General features: G+C 34.1%; 1 protein-coding gene across 1 annotated transcript in view; it reads right to left on the bottom strand.

Moving 5' to 3' along the window:
• Positions 1-17,487: 17,487 nt before the first annotated feature.
• GPC5 (glypican 5) overlaps positions 17,488-20,883 on the bottom strand; it is a 644,868-nt gene continuing 641,472 nt past the window's right edge. The window contains exon 7 of the mRNA XM_079903067.1: positions 17,488-18,318. Within this exon, the coding sequence (XP_079759193.1) occupies positions 18,034-18,318 (285 nt within the window). The 3' untranslated portion in view covers positions 17,488-18,033. The remainder of the gene's footprint in view (positions 18,319-20,883) is intronic.

Below are 20,883 nucleotides of genomic sequence, written 5' to 3'. Positions count from 1 at the left end.
TTTCCTAGAAATATTCTTACAGGTGGAAGACTTATTTGAAAAAAGTTTCCTGATGTTATCTGCATTGTAATATTCTGTACTGTTGACTATGACAAAAGAATGATTAAGTGCCAGAGAAATATATTATTAAAAATTATATTTTAAATGAATACTTTAAGAAAACAAATCTCCAATCAAATTTGTAATTCAACCTTCAAAAATGCTGAACAATATACACTTAAAGGGCAGATTTAAAAATCAAATAAAAATATAGTTTTAAATAAAAAGAAGCTTTTGTTGTTTTTTCCATTAATGACAGCTATGCTATTTCAAATTATAAAATAAAATTGCCCCTTTTCTTTATAATTGTTATTTGATGACTCGTCTAAGTCTTAGATATAACTATCTCTTGGGAAAAAATACCCAAGAAGCCAAAATGTCAACTTTACATTTCTCTCCACATCTGACAAATTTTATAAGATAAAATAATGCAAACAAAAACTTCATGCTAATACTGAATGAAAGGTAAGGAATTCAAAGTTTATCCCATATTTAAATGATTTTAGTTTTCAGAGTTCATCTTCATAGTACTAGTGTGTTGTCTTAATGATTTCTCTTTTTGTTCTCTTTTAGTAATATCTCATACCAATATCTTTGAAATAAAAGATAGACTAAGACAAAATAAAAGATTTTCTGCATAAAGGAAATGCATCATTGAGGAATGCAAATTTTTAAATCTCAAAGATATTTAAACATAATTTTAGAGGTTAGATAGTAGGTTCTTTAAAAATAGATACTGAAGATACTTAAGGGGAAGAGTTGTTGAGATCTTTTACTAGGCGACGTAGTTACTTATCTACCATTGGCAAGATAGACAGGCTCATCCATCTAGCAGTACAGTCTTCCAACAGCTACTAATCAGGACCATGACTGGAGACAAGAAAATTATTGCTACCCTGAAAATGCAAATCTGTTAGATCAGACCTGACCATCACCAGGTGACAGCTATTCCACTTAATTTGCCCTCATATAGTGAGAGATCATAGAAGCACCCACGATTTGGACCTTTTTCTTGGATCTAGCTAATAATATGGCACTTCCACTTACAGGCCTTCCAGTTTAAAACAAACACTGTCTTTTTTTTTTTTTTTTTCCTGTCTGCTATTTCTTTGTCCTAACTTGACAGGGAAAGCTGAAGTTGAGCTAAAATGAACAAAATTAAATTGAGCTAAAAAGTCAATTTAAAACAACAGTTGATCTTTTCTGAAAGGCTTGGAGCTCTGGTAATCCACCTGATTCAGAAGACAGTAGAGTGCAATCTATAATATATATAGTATAAACTATACAATAACTATACAACTATACAACAAAACAATATATATAGTATAAACCTGTACTGACACATCATTATCTCCCAAAGTCCATAGTTTACCTTAGGAGTTTCCCTTGGTATTGTACATTCTATGAGTTTGGACAGATGTATAATGACATGTTTCCATCATTATACATTTGACCCTTGAACAACATAGGTTTGAACTGAGTGGATCCACTTATACGTGGATATTTTTCAATAAATACATACTACAGCACTACATGATACGAGCGAGGTTGGCTGAATCCAAGGATGCAGAACCAGGAATAGGAAGGGCTGACTATAAAGTTACATGTGGATTTTCGACTACACAGGGGCAGGGGAGGGGGGCCAGTGCCCCAACCCTGCATTGTTCAAGGGTCAAGTTAGTATCATAGACAGTATTTTCACTGCCTTAAAAATCCTCTGTGCCTCCTCTATTCATCCCTCCCTCCCCCTGGCAACCACTGATCTTTTTACTGTCACTATAATTTTGCTTTTTCCAGATTTCATAGTTGGAATCACACAGTTTGCAGCCTTTTTACACGGGCTTAGTGAAATAGTACATTTAAGGTTTTTTTTTTTTTAATGTCTTTAAATGGCTTGATAGCTTATTTCTTTTTGGCACATAATATCTCATTTTCTGGGTGTACCACAGTTTATCCATTCACCTACTGAAGACCGTCTTGGTTGCTTCCATGTTTTGGCAATTATGAATAAAGCTGTTAAAAACATTCACATACAGATTTTTGTACCAAGGAACATGATTGCTAGATCATACAATCTTCATCTTTGAAATAGGAAGATTTTTACTATTCTTGCCATTGTTCACTGATCTTGAACATGTTTTGCTGAACCTACATATAGGACCATTGTGCAATGATGACAAGTTATCTTCAAAGACAACAAGACATCCTGAAATACAATAAACCCTAAGAACTATATGATAGTCTTGATAATCTACATATTGGAAAAATGAAATATTCGGTAGAAATTCTTGTTAATTTTTATCATTTTATGTTATAGCTTTTCCATCTCTTTCTAATACTTTTGCTCTTATGAGTCCCATTTTACTCTAGTGTGGTTTTATTATATTCCCCCTGATGACTTCAAAATACTTTTCTTTACACATGCATATATTCATACACTAGCTTAACAAAGATTTTCTGAGCATCTTTGCTCATGCATGCAGTATATTCAGTTTCAAGGATATAAAGATGAACAGGATGTGGGTACCATTTTTAGAAACTCATGGTCTAAGAAGAAATAGAACCCTAAGTAAACTCTACTGTAATAATATAGATATGCACAATGTATTAAGTCAGCAGATGAGCGTGTGGCCAAGTTCACTTGAAGAGGTAAAGAAATCACCACAGAAAAAAAAGATATTTGATTTTCTCTTATGTCATCAACATATTATGTCTGGATTACTATAATAACAGCTTTCTCTAGACGCATTCTCAACGTTGCAATTAGAGAGGTCTTGCTAGAGTGCAAATGGATCAATGAATTGATTTTTGGCATGGTGTGCTAGGGATAAGTTCTTCATTATTTGGCTTATGCCAATCCCAAGCCTACATTATATATTACAGCATTCTGGAACTCCATGTAGCTCCCTAATGATGCTCAACTTTCTCTAGTTACCAGGTTTCTGCTCCTGCTTTGTCCTCCTATAGAGATCATGCTCCTGGCTCTTCATAACCCTATTAATAACTGTTTCTTCAGGTGGCAGATTACAGTTCAATTCCTTTGAGAAAACATTCCATTAGCCTAAGGTTGTGTAAGATATCTTTCCTTTATGCTCCCATAAGATCTGTTTTTCCACAAATAAAATTCTCTATACTCTACTGTAATCTCCTGATTACTCATCTGTATCCCTCTGAGGCAAAAGTTTACATGCTGACTAGCACAGTAGAAGTATCAAGTAAGTATTTGTTGAATGAACCAATGAGTGGATGGATGGATTGAGAGGTAAGGGGTTGACATCAAAGAAAAGATAAATACAGGTGAGGGTAAAGCCATTAGTGATGAAAATTGAATTTGGAGCTCAAAATTTGTATGAAATTAGAGCCATACTATTCCCATATGAGCTCCATAATGTAATTTAGATTTCAGAAAAAAAACCCCATAAGATTCCATCAAATATACTTATAAAGGTAAGGACTATTAATAATTACTCTGAAAAATGTCATGATACAAAATTCCTATTATTTAGCAAAGTTATAACCAGAGAAGTGGAATTAATTCTATATATTACTTAATAGGTAAACATAATTATTTATATTCTAAAAAAATTTAGCATGAAACTTTAGAGTTACAAGGAAATTAAAGGAAGTAAACCATAATCAATCAAAAACTACCTCCAAGCAATAGTATGTTAATGTATCTCTTCCAAAATTGAGACATTACATATTAATCTAGAAAATTACACTCTTAAGTTTAGGGCTTTATACTCGAGTTTAACAATTAGCACTCAAATAATTACTTTTGACATTAATTTTCACTCAAAATAGCACATTATACTAATGCAATAATTCCACAGTCAGGTCTCTACTCTGTGAAAATACGAAAGAGTTATTTATATAATTCACAAATATTGGTAGCTGTTGAAGAAAACTATGCTTATTAACTGTATTCTATATTTAACACAGCTATAGTCTTGAGTGTGAACAGATTTATATTCATTTTGGTTTTTAGTTAATAGTCTTGACTAAAATTAATGTCAATATTTCCAATTCATTATAAAATCTGGTTTTTAATGTTAATTAAGATGTGTCTTAGAGACATGTAGATTATACTCATACCCAATCATGCAATTCAGAGCACATTCATTAAATGTCTTATGTTTAGAGGCATTGTGGTAAGGACCGTGAGGCAGTTGTTCTCAACGTTTATTGGGAATAATTATTATTTATTATGCTTTTTAACTATAAATTTGTGGATTCTAGCCATGGAAACGTTAATTCAGTATTTGGGGGTGGAATTCTACAAACTGCATTTTAAACAAGCACAGTGATAATTCTGACAGAAGTTGTATACTCTGTGATCAAAAATAGTTGTGTGATGTATGGAAAGATAAAAATGTACCGGCTGAATTGCCCTCAAGATCTTACAATCTGTGATAGTTAATACAACTCATACACAGAACTATACTCTTGAGTGGGCCATAGGAACTAATAATGGTTTTGGTGCTGGCTGCGAGAATGGAATCATAATTTAGAAATCTATGTCTGGTAAATACACAGGATATTGAAGAAGTGATTGACTGTATCTTAGGTAGTTCATTCAAATATTCCAAATCTAGGAGGACCTGAAATTAATAACAGTAAAAAAAAGAGACTTAGAATTTGTTTTCCATTTGTTTTCCAAGCACCAACATTTGGTACCTTAGCATTGCCAGTCCCATTTGCTATTTGTTACGTATGTATGTATATAAGTTTTCGACTGTCCTGCCTCAACCTTTCCCAGTCGTGTACGCTTAGCTCCAGGGAAGACCCAAGCCCAATAGTCCCAGCAGTCAGCCCTCAGATATGTAGTTTTAAATGGTGGTTCCATTGACACTCATGCAGAGCTTCAAATTACCTCAGGTGGATCAGGCACCATGTCAAATTAAAACAAAGACTCAGTGGTTCCAGAGCTGATACCTAGAGTACTTCTCAACCAGAAGACCACTATTTCCTCTTGCTCTCTGTTCTATATGCCCAAGCATAAATAGATTATGTCTCCTAACTTTCTATATGATTATTTTACTCTGGGATTTGGGAGGAAATAGTAAAACAGGTGTTCACCTACATGGTAGAATATACATCTAGAGAGAATTGTAAGGATTTTATCCCCTTGAAAATAAGGAGGAAAGTCTTAATTGGTTTTCAGATAATATTTTGTTTTGATTCTAACTTTATGCAATTAAGACCAGCGGTATCAGGATCCAATCAACAGAACAGGAAGTATGCTAGATATTTTAGAGATATATAATACCAAAAATTAGTATATAGATATTTAAAGGTTAGTGAAGCAAAAAGAGGGTGTTGAAGAAGACCATAGATATTGGTAATCATGGGGAGTAGCTCCCATTCTTAGGGTTGAAGGACAGGAGGTAGAATAACCAGAACCTGGGCAATGAAAGAGAATTTTACTTCTCAGGATGGACAATGGGAGTATAGATCTTCTTGGATGACGTTCAGACGTCCATGGGCACCACATTGCTGGTGTCAGATTATCAATCGAAGCAAAGGGAGCTTGCACAGGTCCCTTTAAGGAGTATAACATAGTTGCTACTGTAAATGCTAAAAGTACCTGGAGGCAGGGGATTGACACTATGCTGTTGATGTAATCTTGTTAAGAACTGGAAACAGGATGTATTTTCCCCTCTCCCTTCTTTTGATCTTCTTTTAGTATACCCCATTGGCAGAAAAATAACAGTATACTGGCTGGCAAGATAATCTGGGAAATATAATTTATAGATCTCAAGTAGTTTAGGAATTTAGTTCAGAGTTTGGGAAATGCAGTTTGCATAATCACAGAACAATTTAAAAGGTTACCTAGAGCCGAAACACAACAGATAAATAACCAGCCCGATAGCCATAACAATTTCTTAAATTTTTAAAGTATATGTCTTCAGAAAGATAGAAGCATTAAGTACCTCCACTCATTTCACTAAGATATGAGAGACAATAAAATTGTTTAATTTGGTCAAAAGTATCTGGGTGTCCCGAGAAGAACTGAAATGGGCTGTCTGAAATGACAAATAACTAAAAGCTATTGTTCAACTACTCATAAGCTCTCAACACTGAAATGGTCTCTTCTCCTTAGAAAAACAAAGAGAAACAAGAGCATCACTGTTTTCTTAAACATTTTAAATGATCCGGAAGGTCTGCGGAAGCTGGCAGTGTGGTTGTAGCATAACGCGGAAACTCCCAAATCCTTACATCAAACAGGCAGAACAATTAGTAAAATCAAAATCACATAAATGCCTCTTCCAACCCATCTGATGAGTTACCCTCATGAACCTCAACATACAAATGAGTGAGGACAAATTGCTAATAGCCACAAAACCTACATGCTATCACCATGTGTGCAGGAGAAAGCAGTGGGAAGAAACAGAGCAAGTTACACACTTGAAAACAGAAGAATGCAAATAGCCAACAGGTATTCACTAGAAATCAGTCTGAAAACAGCAGAGAATGGGAGATTCTTTGCTCACTCTTAATAGGGGTTGAGTGTAAGGACGCTGACATAAAACTACAGGGTCTGGAGTCTCTGAAACCTTTTTAACTCCCAAAACTAATCTGGCAAGTCTTCCTTAACATTCAGGGTCCACACAGAAGAGAAACTGCTAGAAGAATTCAGAATCAACGGGATAAGGACAATGGAGAATTAGGGAAGAAAAGAGATGGGTAAATACAGGGGAGGGAACAGAGCCAGAATATCTCAGAAAACAAACCACCACATACATTATTTAACACTACGTGAAAATAATAGGACTAGAAATTCAGTAAATTTAGAAAATATGTCTGAACCAAGCCTCCTTCTAAAATTTTAGGGAATTTAAATTTATGTAAAAATAAGCAACAGAAAAGGATCAAGACCAAATTTCATACAAAGTTAAATAGTATTCTACTATCATCTCTACAAACAGTGAAAGCACACCAGAAAACCAGACCCAAAATTTCACATACCATTTTAAATGAGCTAAAAGTTATCAAGAAAAGGATACAAGACACCAAATAAGTCAGAACTTTAAAAATTCAGAAATGAAGTTAGAGACTTCAAAAAAAAATGAAGAAAAATTCATTTAAAAATAAATAATATCTAGAGGCAGTGTAACAGTAAAAGAAAATCGCTATTCATACCTTAAGAGAAACAGAAAGTGAAAAGGAGGTGGATTTAAAAAATCAAAAATAAATTTAAGAATGGATAAGAGGTATTGGAGAATATACTGAAAAGAAGCAAATACAATTCAACAAATGTACAATAGGTGCTTCTGAAGAGGAAAATCAAAACAAGGGAAGAGAACAATTACTTATAACAATAATTCAGCAAAAGTGTGCTAAAAAAAGATTTGGTATTACTTATTTTAAAAGTATACCATGTTACTGAGAGGGTCCACTTAAACTACCCAGAAAGCTATATTCTATATTCTAAAATTACTGCAGTTAAAAAAAAAAGAAAACAAATTGCTGGGCACTGAAAGGGTAAAAAAAAGAAAGAAAGAAAAAAGAATACGTTGCTTGTAAAGGGAAGAAAATTAGAACATAAGACATTTTGCCAGTAATGCTTTCTGCCAGAATAGACATCAGTGTATAGTGAAGAAATGCAAAGAAAGAAAATGTGAGCCTGCATTCTTCTAGCTAGCAAAATCGACTTTCATGTAAAAGGGGTACAAACTCTTATCACCAAGTAAAAACTTGTAAAATGTTTTCCTCATCGGTCCTTCTTAAGAAATGCACTAGAGAAACTTTGACATAAGAACTAGCAGTAAGCATCAAACAGATAGTTAGTGGATATAGTAGGTGACCTAAATATATCTGTATCTGTATTATATTGATATAGTTTCTTGCCAAGGAAATACAGGTATATGAATATATATATATATATATGTATCTATCTATATGTATATAGATAGATACATATATCTGTATATATACATATATATATATATATATATATATATATCTCCATAGGGCTGTCTGATATACATTAATATCTATATCTATTATCACCATAAAATGGGGATAGAATATGATAAAATAGGCAAAAATGTAACTGATTTTAGTAATCATAATTGGAAGGGGTATTTTTAGTATTATTATAATATGATACATCTAATGTAGACTAAAGCAAATGAGTAATTATGAGATATTTACTTCTATTATGACCTGTACCTTTGAGGATCATGCCTTGTGCCCAGACTGTGGTCATGAAAAACCGTTTTATAATAAAACAAATAAAGGGGTCATGTAAAAATGACTGACTCCGTATCTAAGACAGATAATGTACAAGCTCAGCTTGGAATTCCTTGTTATACTCTAAGTAATGAAACTAGCCAAGACTTTGAGGATCATGTCAAACGGACTCAAGAGTCAAATGCAAGAAGCATCAATTGGCAAAATGTGGGACAATCTGGACTTCAATAAGCATTACAAATGTTTTTGAAACTTAGTTCAAAATGATACTTTAAAAAATTAAAAGAATTGATCACCTTCTGAGAAAGACAAGGAATTCATTTTCTTGAAACTGGTTAAATAAAAAGAAAAATTCAAGAATCTATCCTGCCTTTCTTGAAGGTCATAACCAGAATAGGTAAGCAGATCACTGAAGTTGACCTTTGTCCAGAGAACATTTGTCAAAGAAGATAAATAACCCTGTAGAAGAGAAAAAGGCTATTGATATAAAAGAAATTTCAGGTGAGGAAGTATATGAGGAATCTCATATACTTATGAAAAAAGTACAATTAAGAGAATAGGAACTAATATAGAATAAAATATTGTCCACTTCCATCCTTTGGACAGATATATAAAAGTAGTGGGAGTGGAAAAAAAAGTTTTTGCAAAAATGGGGAGCAAGATGAACTTTTCGTTTTTGCTGGTGAGAATATAAATTGACACAATCACCTTGTTAACCAGTAACAAAGTTTGACATTCCCAGTAAAGCTTAAGTGAAACTTTTGCATACTCTGCTTTGTTTCTCTGTCATGCTACTTCTAGGTATACACTGCAGAGCCTCTTACACATGAGCATTAAGAGATATCATCAGGATGGTTTAAGACGGTTTATAGCAACATTATTCACAATATTCAAAAACTGAAATCAATTTCGATATCCATCAACAATAAAATAAATAAGTGGGTGTGTATATTCATAATTAGAATATGATACTTTGGTGAAAATGAATTAGTAGATATACACCCAACATAGGTGAACCTCAAAAGTTTAACACTGAAGCAAAAGGAACACACTGTGTAACAACAAAGACTATATAATTCCATTTATAATAAAGTACAAACCCCAGAAAAATCCAGCAAGATATTGCTTATGATCACTGTAAACTCCCAGAGTGGTCTGTTTTCAGAGAGGTATGGAAATATTCTGTTCTTGAACTGGGAGGAGGGGTAGATAAAAATTTACTTTATTATTTCGCTTAAACTGTATGTGTGCATGTGTGTGTCACTATATCTGTATCTCTATCTCTACATTTATCTTTATCTCTACATTATTGTTATGATTTCACCTAGTTTTATGGAAGATTCCTCTCTTCTTGCTAGTTCATGGAAGCAATTAAGAAAACTTTTTATGTATTTCACTGAACTATTTTTTTGTTTCAGTGGGTGGGGGTGGGCTGGGCATTACGGTAATGCTGTCTATAGATGAAGTCATTTAATCCTCACAAGGATCCTTCTTGGAGAGTACTGTTACTATCCCCATCTCAAGGAAATTCAGGCATAGAACAATTATTTGTGCAAGGTAAGTGGTAAGTTACTTGTGCAAAATGTATGTTATTTGTACATGTTTCTTCTCTTAATCAGTTCACTGTATTGCTAGTACAAATAACTGCATACAGAAACAAAATGACCGCACAGAAAAACTTTTAATGGTTCCTTTTGGCCTACCAAATTACACACAAACTTCTCACTCTGGAACTCAAAACCGTTGTAACATTTTTAATCCATTTTTAGACTTCCAATATTTTTTCAAACAATTTGAATAACTTTGTTCCTCTGTGAGCATGCTCCTTACCCCCTCTCCCCACCCCACTGTGTCTTTGTTCATGGAGTTTGCTCTTCACAGTGTACCTTCCCCTCCCTATTGTCAATTGCTGAAACCAAATAATGTGTCCACCCTGTCCAATGCCACTTTCTCATAAACACTGCAGTCAAATGTTATTTGCTTCCAGATTGCCCTTTTCCTGTCTTCTCTAAAGAGTGTTTTCCAAATGTACCATTTCGATACCCTCTCTCCTCTCTTAGTTCACATGAAACTTTGATTTCTCTCTGTTGGAATGTAACGTGATAAAGGGAAAGTGCAAGATACTTCTTTAGTGTTCATTTCAATCTGGAGGAGCTGATGAAGATGAAACATTTTGCTGAGATAACATAGGTACTCTTTCAAGATGAAGTTTTCTTGAAGCCAGTGTAATCTGACGCCTTCAGACCCTGAGAAAAGATGGAAGTGCCTTTCCTTTGGTGTCATAAAGTGACTCACTTTGCTATACACCTGAAACTAACACAACATTGTAAATCGGCTATAATCCAATAAAAATTTAAAAAAGAAAGTAAACTCAAAGCTGAAAACAATCAAACTTAGACTGCTACCAAAAATCATATAGGGTAAGCCACCATTACCAGCCTAACTGTTATAGTCCTTAATGTGCTGGTGCCTATGATGCTTTCTTGTAATGCTAATTTATAAATGTAAACAGTGTTTTATAAGAGTTCGTCCTGCTTTAAGAGGAAGGAACACTCCCAAGCTCATTCTATGAGGCCACCATCACCCTGAAAACAAAACCAGACAAAGATGTCACAACAAAGAAAACTACAGGCCAATATTACTGATGAACATAGATGCAAAAATGCTCAACAAAATACTAGCAAACAAAATCCAACAGCATATTAAAAGGATCATACAACACGATCAAGTGGGGTTTATCCCAGGAATGCAAGGATTCTTCAATATATACAAATCAATGTGATACACCATATTAACAAACTGAAGGATAAAAACCACATGATAATCTCAATACATGCAGAAAAAGCTTTCAACAAAATTCAACACCCATTTATGATAAAAACTCTCTAGAAAGTGGGCATAGAGGGAACCTACTTCAACATAATAGAGGGCATATATGACAAACTCACAGCCAACATCATTCTCAATGGTGAAAAACTGAAACCATTCCCTCTAAGATCAGGAACAGGACAAGGGTGCTCACTCTCACCACTATTATTCAACATAGTTTTGGAAGTTTTAGCCATAGCAATCAGAGAAGAAAAAGAAATAAAAGGAATCCAAACCAGAAAAGAAGTAAAACTGTCACTGTTTTCAGATGACATAGTACTATACATAGATAATCCTAAAGATGCTACCAGAAAACTACTAGAGCTAATCAATGAATTTGGATACAAAATTAATGCACAGAAATATCTTGCATTCCTATACACTAACAATGAAAAATCCGAAAGAAAAATTAAGGAACACTCCCATTTACCATTGCAACAAAAAGATTAAAGCACCCAGGAATAAACCTACCTAAAGAGACAAAAGACTTGTATGTGGAAAACTATAAGACACTGATGAAAGAAATCAAAGATGACACAAACAGATGGAGAGATATACCATGTTTTTGCATTGGAAGAATCAACATTGTGAAAATGACTATACTACCCAAAGCAATCCACAGATTCATTGCAACCCCTATCAACCTACCAAAGGCATTTTCACAGAACTAGAGCAAAAAAATTTACAATTTGTATGGAAACACAAAAGACCCTGAATATCCAAAGCAATCTTGAGAAAGAAAAACAGAGCTGGAGGAATCAGGCTCCCTGACTTCAGACTATACTACAAAGCTAAAGTAATCAAGACAGTATGATACTGGCACAAAAACAGAAACATAGATCGACAGAACAGGATAGAAAGCCCAGAGATAAACCATATGGTCACCTTATTTTTGATAAAGGAGGCAAGAATATACAATGGAGAACAGACAGCCTCTTCAATAAGTGGTGCTGGGAACACTGGACAGATCTGTAAAGGAATGAAGTACATGTAAAGAATGAAATTAGAACACTCCTTAACACCATACACAAAAATAAACTCAAAATGGATTAAAGACCTAAATGTAAGGCCAGACACTATAAAACTCTTAGAGGAAAACATAGGCAGAACACTCCATGACATAAATCACAGCAAGATCCTTTTTGACCCACCTCTTAGAGAAATGGAAATAAAAACAAAAATAAACAAATGGGACCTAATTAAACTTAAAAGCCTTTGCACAGCAAAGGAAACCATAAATAAAACAAAAAGACAAACCTCAAAATGCGAGAAAATATTTACAAAGCACCAGACAAAGGATTAATCTTAAAATTATACATGCAGCTCAATAACAATAAAACAAACAAACCAATCCAAAAATGGGCAGAAGACCTAAATAAACATTTCTTCAAAGAAGATACACATATTGCCAACAAACACAGGAAAGGATGCTCAACATCACTAATCGTTAGAGAAATGAAAATCAAAACCACAATGAGGTATCACCTCACACCAGTCAGGATGGCCATCATCAAAAAATCTACAAGCAATAAATGCTGGAGAGGGTGTGGAGAAGAGGGAACACACTTGCACTGTTGGTGGGAATGTAAATTGATACAGCCACTATGAAGAACAGTATGGAGGTTCCTTAAAAAACTACAATAGAATTGCCATATGACCCAGCAATCCCACTACTGGGCATATACCCAGAGAAAACCATAATTCAAAAAGACACATGCACCCCAATGTTCATTGCAGCACTATTTACAATAGCCAGGTCATGAAAGCAACCTAAATGCCTATCGACAGATGAATGGATAAAGACGATGTGGCACATATATACAATGGAATATTACTCAGCCATAAAAAGAAATGAAATTGCGTTATTTGTAGTGCGGTGGATGGACCTAGAGTCTGTCATACAGAGTGAAATAAGTCAGAAAGAGAAAAACAAATACTGTATACTAACACATATATATGGAATCTTAAAAAAAACATGGTTCTGAAGAACCTAGGGGAAGGACAAAAATGAAGATGCAGACGTAGAGAATGGACTTGACACGGGCGGGGGGGAGGGTAAGCTGTGACAAAGGGAGAGAGTGGCATGGACATATATACATTACCAAAGGTAAAACAGATAGCTAGTGGGAAGTAGCCGCATAGCACAGGGAGATCAGCTCAGTGGTTTGTGACCACCTGGATGGGTGGGATAGGGAGGGTGGGAGGGAGATGCAAGAAGGTGGAGATATGGGGATATATGTATACATATAGCTGATTCAGTTTGTAATACAGCAGAAACTAACACAACATTGTAAAGCAATTATACTCCAATAAAGATGTAAAAAAAAAAACTGTTCATGCTCCTTTAATAGAAACTCATTTTAGAGATGCTAATAAAGAAGGGATGCAATGAAGAAGGGCATACATTTTTGCTCCTCATAGTATAGTCCTAAGACCAGCAGCAATCATCTGGGAACACATAAGGAATGCGCCACATAAGACCTCCTGTATGATGCTCGTATTCTTACCAAGAATCCCACATGATTTGTATGCCAAGAGGCTGTGAGAACCTCTGAGCCCAGATCACGTGCTCTATTATTTAATTATTTACAGTTAGATGAGCACTTAATCCGTCAAAAACCTATATGAAATTACTCTTTCTACACAATTAGAGGTAATGAAGTGATTAAAGAGCTAAAAATATACCTAACCTGTTTCTGCATTTTATCCATTTATCCTCACTGAAGGGTAATATTGCAACTTCAATAATCATTCTGTTTATTGGCAACAAAATGATGTAAAAAATAAACCTGGATATGGTTATATACAAATATGGTTTGTTTCTGGTTATACTGACAGCTACATGACTGGGCAAGTCATGATCAAATGTATCTGAGGATATTTTCTTAAATTTTCATTTTTTACTCTCTACATTGATCACAGTCATACTTAGCATTGTGCTAGTCAACAGAGACCATAATTTCTTTATTCGATGTCCTCTGGTGTGGTATAGATTTAGTTACGAGATTTACAGAATAGCTGGTTGATCCGGAATGCATGCTAGGAGGCTCCTTAAGCTTTAATTAATGTCTCCCCTTCTCACCTCAGTGATTTAACATCAGTTCTGTGTCTAAGCCAAAGCAATGAAAATCATTCCTTAGGCATTCAAGGACAAATTCTTTTATTTCAGTTCTATTACTTAAATGCATGACTGTGATATATAGCTAGTAAAGAGGATGAAAGATGATTTTAGATGATTCATCAGGTATCCAGATTCTATTACACAATCTTGTTAACAAAACAGCAAGCAGGCAGTATGTCTCAATTATTTAGAAACCAAAATGGAAATGTATAATCAGAATAATATTCATAATGATCATATACTAATTAAAATATATTTATCTTAGATATATATTTCATTTGTCTTTAGTATAATTTTCATAAGTAGTGTAAAAACTGAGGTAGATGACAATTTCAAAGTGTTCACAACTTTGAACATTGAACAGGATTAGGACGTGTTTCCTTGTGCATTTCTCTATGGTTTTATCATGACCCTTCAGCATTAGACACTTGCAAAACATAGATCAAAATGTTCAGGGCTTCCCTGGTGGAGCAGTGGTTGAGAGTCTGCCTGCTGATGCAGGGGACACGGGTTCGTGCCCCGGTCCGGGAAGATCCCACATGCCGCGGAGCGGCTGGGCCCATGAGCCATGGCTGCTGAGCATGCGCGTCCGGAGCCTGTGCTCCGCAACGGGAGAGGCCACAGCAGTGAGAGGCCCGCGTACCAAAGAAAAAAAAAAAAAAACACCACGGCTAACACTTTTTTTTTCTTTGTTTTTGTTAAAATCGGAGTTACTGCAATTTAAATTATAACATCACATAAGAATTGAAAGCAGTGCCGCTGCAGATTTTCAAAACTACACGTGGATAGTTTTGCTATGGCCTCTCTTTAGTGGCATTTTGGTTTGTTTTATAACAGTTGAAAATAACAGAATTTGGGGATATAAGAATAGTCAAATAGTTGAAAAGTATTGATGGTAGTGAGTGTAGTTTTGCTCTTCATGGCTACAAGAACAGAACTTGTTTCTTCCACTGGCGTTTAAAACCTACCATCCGTAGCTACTTTGAAAGGATGGCAAGTGTCCAAGATGAAGGGAAATGAAAGTTCAAAGCCATTCCAACCCTGCTATTCCACGGTACTAGTGAAATAACCATACCTACATTTATAAGCCAAATTCGATGCAATAAAAATATAGAAGAAAATTTCTGTAATATTAGGATTTTTAAACCACTCTACTAAAATAAGAAAGTATTTTCAGTTTCCTAAGAGTGAACATTACATAGTATAGATGTTTTTTATTATAAATACATCAGTTCACATTGAATCATAGCCAATAGGTATGATATAAATAGAGATAGTTTTAAAAGCTAAATATTTGTAAATCATTTGATAACATCGATGACGAAAACAAAATGATACCTAAGAGGTACATAAATATTTTGGTGGTAAAACATTGCACACTGAAATATATAAATCCCTCTTGTCTGAAATAAACATTAACCAAAACAGAAACAGAAAATCAGTTCAAGTGTTGGTTAGTAAGATATTTACCAACTTTGAACATTTGCATAAATGGAGCAAAATCATTAAATTTACAAGACACAGTATTACTATTATTCCTTGTAACTATATATAGCTATAAATAAAAACATACATGGATAATTATTTTTAATCAGACGTTTTGAAGTGACAAATGAACTATGTTCTACTTGTATTTTATAAAGAATAAACGTAAGTGTAAGGAAGAAATAATGGTGCATTTCAAATTCTTAACACAAATGACACCTTGATAAACTTTCTAGAGCACAATATTTTTAAGTCATTAAGACCACCTAAAACTATATCATAAAATGCTTTAGCAATATATCTAACGAGCCAAACACAGGTAAACTATTACAGTGCTTTATAAAAATAGAAATGTGACCTACGCTTTGCTACTTACCATGTTCCTCTTTATTTCAGCAGGCTATCCACAGTAGGTTCCTAACCACTTATTAAAAATTGAAAGGCAACAGCTATAAACCCTTAGAAACATGATAGGCAACCCACTTACAGCAGATGTGGATTTTTTTTTTTTAATGTTTGCCTGGAGTTGCTGAAAACCATCTATTTCTTACATTTCCCCAATTCTGATGGATAGTCGCTTGTACCATACCTGTCCATTTCAGCAGTAATTGAAAACGCAGTTTTAAAGTAAAAAATTCATTCTTGTCACCTTGACAAGCATGGTTTTGTAAGAAAACTATTAGTAGTTGAATATCCTCCACTGTCTCTACTCCTCTTGTGAAATAAGCCGAAAAGATTATCTATTAATACATAGCAAGTTCTTGAGCTTATAAATAACTTCAGGAGTGAAAAATCCCTATTAAAATGCTAATTCCACACACACACACACACACACACACACATGCAATTTACAGAAAAAATTTTAACCTAAGCTATTTTGCATAATAATTTTCAATGCCTTAAAATCCTGCTAATATTCAAATGGAAAGGAAATTATGGTACATATAAGTACTCAAGATCAAGTGAAAATGAAAGATTATTTAATATTATGCTAATGGATATGCATCATAATTCCAAAATACGATGGAGGGCATTTTAACTCTTAGTAAAAATATTCTTTTCCTAATGAAAACCCTTTTTCATTTGCTTTGTCTTCCTTTTCTTTGGCCGAAACAACAAAAGATAGAAAAACAAGAGAAATCAATCTGATAAATGATATTAGTACCAATAACAAGAACACATATCCCTACTACTCCTACAAGAGTAGAAGATGTGTAATCTTCACTAGAAAATTGTGTTAATACATCAAAGAATTTTGTGGTCATTTGTTCAGTTGCTACTCCAGTGTACTAAACCCCGTCTATTTACTTTCTATGTTAAATTTAATACTGTTTCTAACAGGAAAACATGTACCTTTATATTGTCTTGATTTTGTACCTCTTTCAGCTTCCATTCCTTTAGCCTCACAAAACAAAAGCCTAGAAGGAATGGGGTATCGATGCTTGAAGCGTTGGTAGTGTTCTAAATTTACTACAAGGGAACTGAAAAGTAAATGAATTCTTCTCCCACCAAAGTCATGAAAAGACATTTCTAACAGGTCCAAAGCAGCCCTTTGTGATTTAGAGGGAGACTATCAGGCCAGCCTCCAGATAGGGCTGCACAGATCCGGAAGATTACTGTATAAAGTAATCCCCTTTGGTATGACCTGAATTAAGTGAATCGTTGAAAGTAGCTGCTCTGGGAACCTTAACTTTCACGCTTCTTTCTCAGTTGCTAACTTTGCTTGTCTTGCCTGTGTGAACATACACATGCACATAACAATGAAGAGCCTATCTTCCTCATTTTGTATGTGAAGACAAGGAAAGGGAATTCATCTGGTGATTTTTTTGGTTGTTGTTATTTGGTAATTTTATCATTTGTAATAGTGACCAGTCCAGCAATACCAAAAATGGTTTTTAAACCCACATGATCAAAGCAATGTGAATAATTGGTGAGATCTTTTTTGGAAGAACCAGTTCATAGGAGTTAAACCCAAGTAGTTTCTCACCATAACTAACCATATATTTAACCAGTTTCTTTGTAATTTGAACATGAAAACCTAATAAAATGTATCTAATGGCATGATAATATAATAAAATTGCAGAATGTTAGTATTTAGTAGGGCTCACACATCCTGGTTTCACCAAGATACATTTACTGCCCACCATACTAGCTATTTCACACCCTACAGACTATCCCACTTTAAAACTATGAATTCTCAGAACTGATGGTCATTCACTAGTTTTTCACAGAAAAATATCATTTCCATTTAAAGTCATTAGCTAAAAAGAAACAAAAACCCCAAGAATGCATGTCCTGAATAACTAAAAAAAATGGGTTTATTTTCACTTCCAATTCCTCTTGCATTTTTCTGAATTCACTACCATTATTTCTTTATATTCATAGTAATAATTTTCCTTAATCATGTCTCCAAATCCATGCTTCAGAAGTGGTGTTAGAATCATACACTTACAGTCTGTGACTTTCAGTGTCCTCTTGACTTCTCCACTTCCTGATCCCCTGCAACCATCTTCATCATCACAGCCCCCGCTGACCAGTTCAGCCATGTCGCCACCACTGCCCACGTGAAGTTCCCACTTGCTGGGCTTGGGTGACCTACCCTGTAACAGCTAAACATGGATACCAAATACATTTATTAATAGAAAATTCAAATCATTTAAGGACGCTATTCAACAATATGTAGAAATTAGAACTATTTTCTTATGTGGATCCACTGTTTTGATGTAGACACCTTACCACATCAAGTATGCAAGAAAGATCAAAAACTACTGAAATAATAATAAATAATGGGCAAGATCTTATAGCTGTAAAGAGCTACAGTCTGCCTATCAGCTCTGTGATACAGCTTTGGAAAGCAAATAAAACCAGGTCTTCTTGCCCATGGATACTTTGGTTAGAGAATCCGCTGTTTAAGCAGGGTAAATCAAACTCCAGTACAACACAACCCCCTCTGCAGTGTATTGCCTGATAATATTGTACTGTTTTGTAAACCAACAGTCCAAAATTTCCCAAAAAGAAGAGTGCTATTCTTCCAGAAAAGATTCAGTGAAAGGAATATAGAATTCTGGACATGTACATTTATAGTTTTATTTAAACTTCATGGATTAAATACTTAGACCAATGTACATGGCACAGAACTGAACCGTGGAACAAAAGACTTAGGTTCTACTTCCATTTATATGAATTACTTAAGAAATTTAACCAACTTCTTGTTCTCAAGTATCTCATTTACTTTTATGAGCAAAATAGATGAACTAGACATTTCCCCCTACAGCATGGGGAAAATAATTTTTTTGAATAATATTGGACATGCCTAAACTCCTTTTCCAAAAGGTGATATTATGAATAATAGACTATTTCACTTAAAGCTAAGACTGAGTAAAATGATCCAATATGTGACATTTACCCCTCTAAGGCAGTTTTGGAGGACACGTGACCAAGCGTGAGCACTAGAGGGTCCTGCCATATTGTGAATGAAATATATTGCAGCTGAACAGTTGATGGGCATTAAAATTTTCAGGGTGTTTCATGAAAGTATTAGGGTTATTTCTTAGAGATTTTCCAGATAACAGTATTAATTAGCAGACAATAATCAAACACACAACTCAATGATGGCATTGTATATTGATAAAATAAAGAGCAATCCATCCTCGGTACACGTAAGACAAATATGTTTAGCAAATAAAGAACACTAAGATTAAGCACCTGGACTTTGACAATTGATAAACTTTCAAAATAAAATTAGGTCACGAATTCTGAAATGTATTTTCTTAAAATTTATTTTCCTTGACAAAAATGAAATGTTAAAACAATTTGACAATAATTAAAAAATTCTGATCAGGATTTATTTCTATTGATCAGCATTTCCCAAGTGTTAAATTTTAAAAGAAGGCTTCTTCCATGGTCAAGTGAATTTGGGATTAAGTTAAACCAAGCTTCTTATTGTGTTTAATGCACAGATATGTATGCTACTTCCTATAGTGGGGTGTGGCAATGGGGAAATACAGATACGTAATAAAGCATATAAAAATTCAAAAATCTGAAAAAGGAAAGGAAAAATAAATGTCATTATATTATAAAAATTATATTTAAATGTTATAAATTTTTAATACAATAATACCATTTATCATTTCTTATTTAACATAATCATAAAGGGCTGGGACTCAGAGGTCCAACATACCAAGAATTAAATCCTGATTCTGACATATATTAATCATATGACATTGGACATTGGGCAAGTCCCTGAATAACTCAGCTCTTTCATTACCAAAATAAAGACAATAATATACCTGGATCATTGTTCTTATTATGAGAAAAATACCTAAATTATACTGCATGGTGTTGCCACATTAAAAATTAATATATTTTGCTAATTATTATCTTTGTTATTATATATTCTATAGCAATATTGCTTAAACACTCAGAACACAATAATTGAAAACTTATTTGATAAAGAATTCGATTACATGATTTACATTAAAAATTTTCAAAGTCGTAGCTTACACGTACAATAAAAGCCAAACTTTCTGATGATGTGTTATTCCTTTTGTCACTGACACTTTTTCCCAACGTTTTCCAATTTCAACTTTATTTCCCCTTTACTTTCCTAAGTATTCTTCCAATGTTTTACTGGGACCTTGGTCAGAACAAGAAAGAATCTCACAAACAGCACCAACAATGTATAAGTCACGAAGATCCAGCTCAGTGAATTTGAACTCAGAAACGCAGAAAGAAAGCACATGTAAAACAAAACTTACTGTTTTAGGTAACTGGTTTTGGTTGAAAGCAATTAAATGCATTAATTATCAGAGAATGATTCATTAATGTATACTGACTTGCAAAAATAATAGATGACACTAGAGAAAAAATATTTTTAAAAAAAATTAATATATTTACTACTTTTATCTTCTCCATCACTTCAGTGACACTCCAAGAAACATCTAAGGCACACAAACTCATATTTTTAAGAAATAATACTATATAAAACTATATTTTAATTTAAACCATCTGTGGTGCAGCAGGATTATAAAATGGGCCCCAAGACTTCTTACTCAAATCCCTGGGACTGTGAATATGTCACTGTCACATCCATTGCATTACATGGCAAAAGGAATTTCACGAATGATCAGCTTATCCAAATATATCCACGATCCCATCTGATCCATGCTTCCAGG

The sequence above is a fragment of the Stenella coeruleoalba genome (assembly GCF_951394435.1).
Source record: "Stenella coeruleoalba genome assembly, chromosome: 18".
Taxonomy (NCBI): Eukaryota; Metazoa; Chordata; class Mammalia; order Artiodactyla; family Delphinidae; genus Stenella; species Stenella coeruleoalba.
The sequence above is the reverse complement of the archived record's forward strand: the minus strand, read 5'-3'. Positions and strand labels throughout refer to the sequence as shown.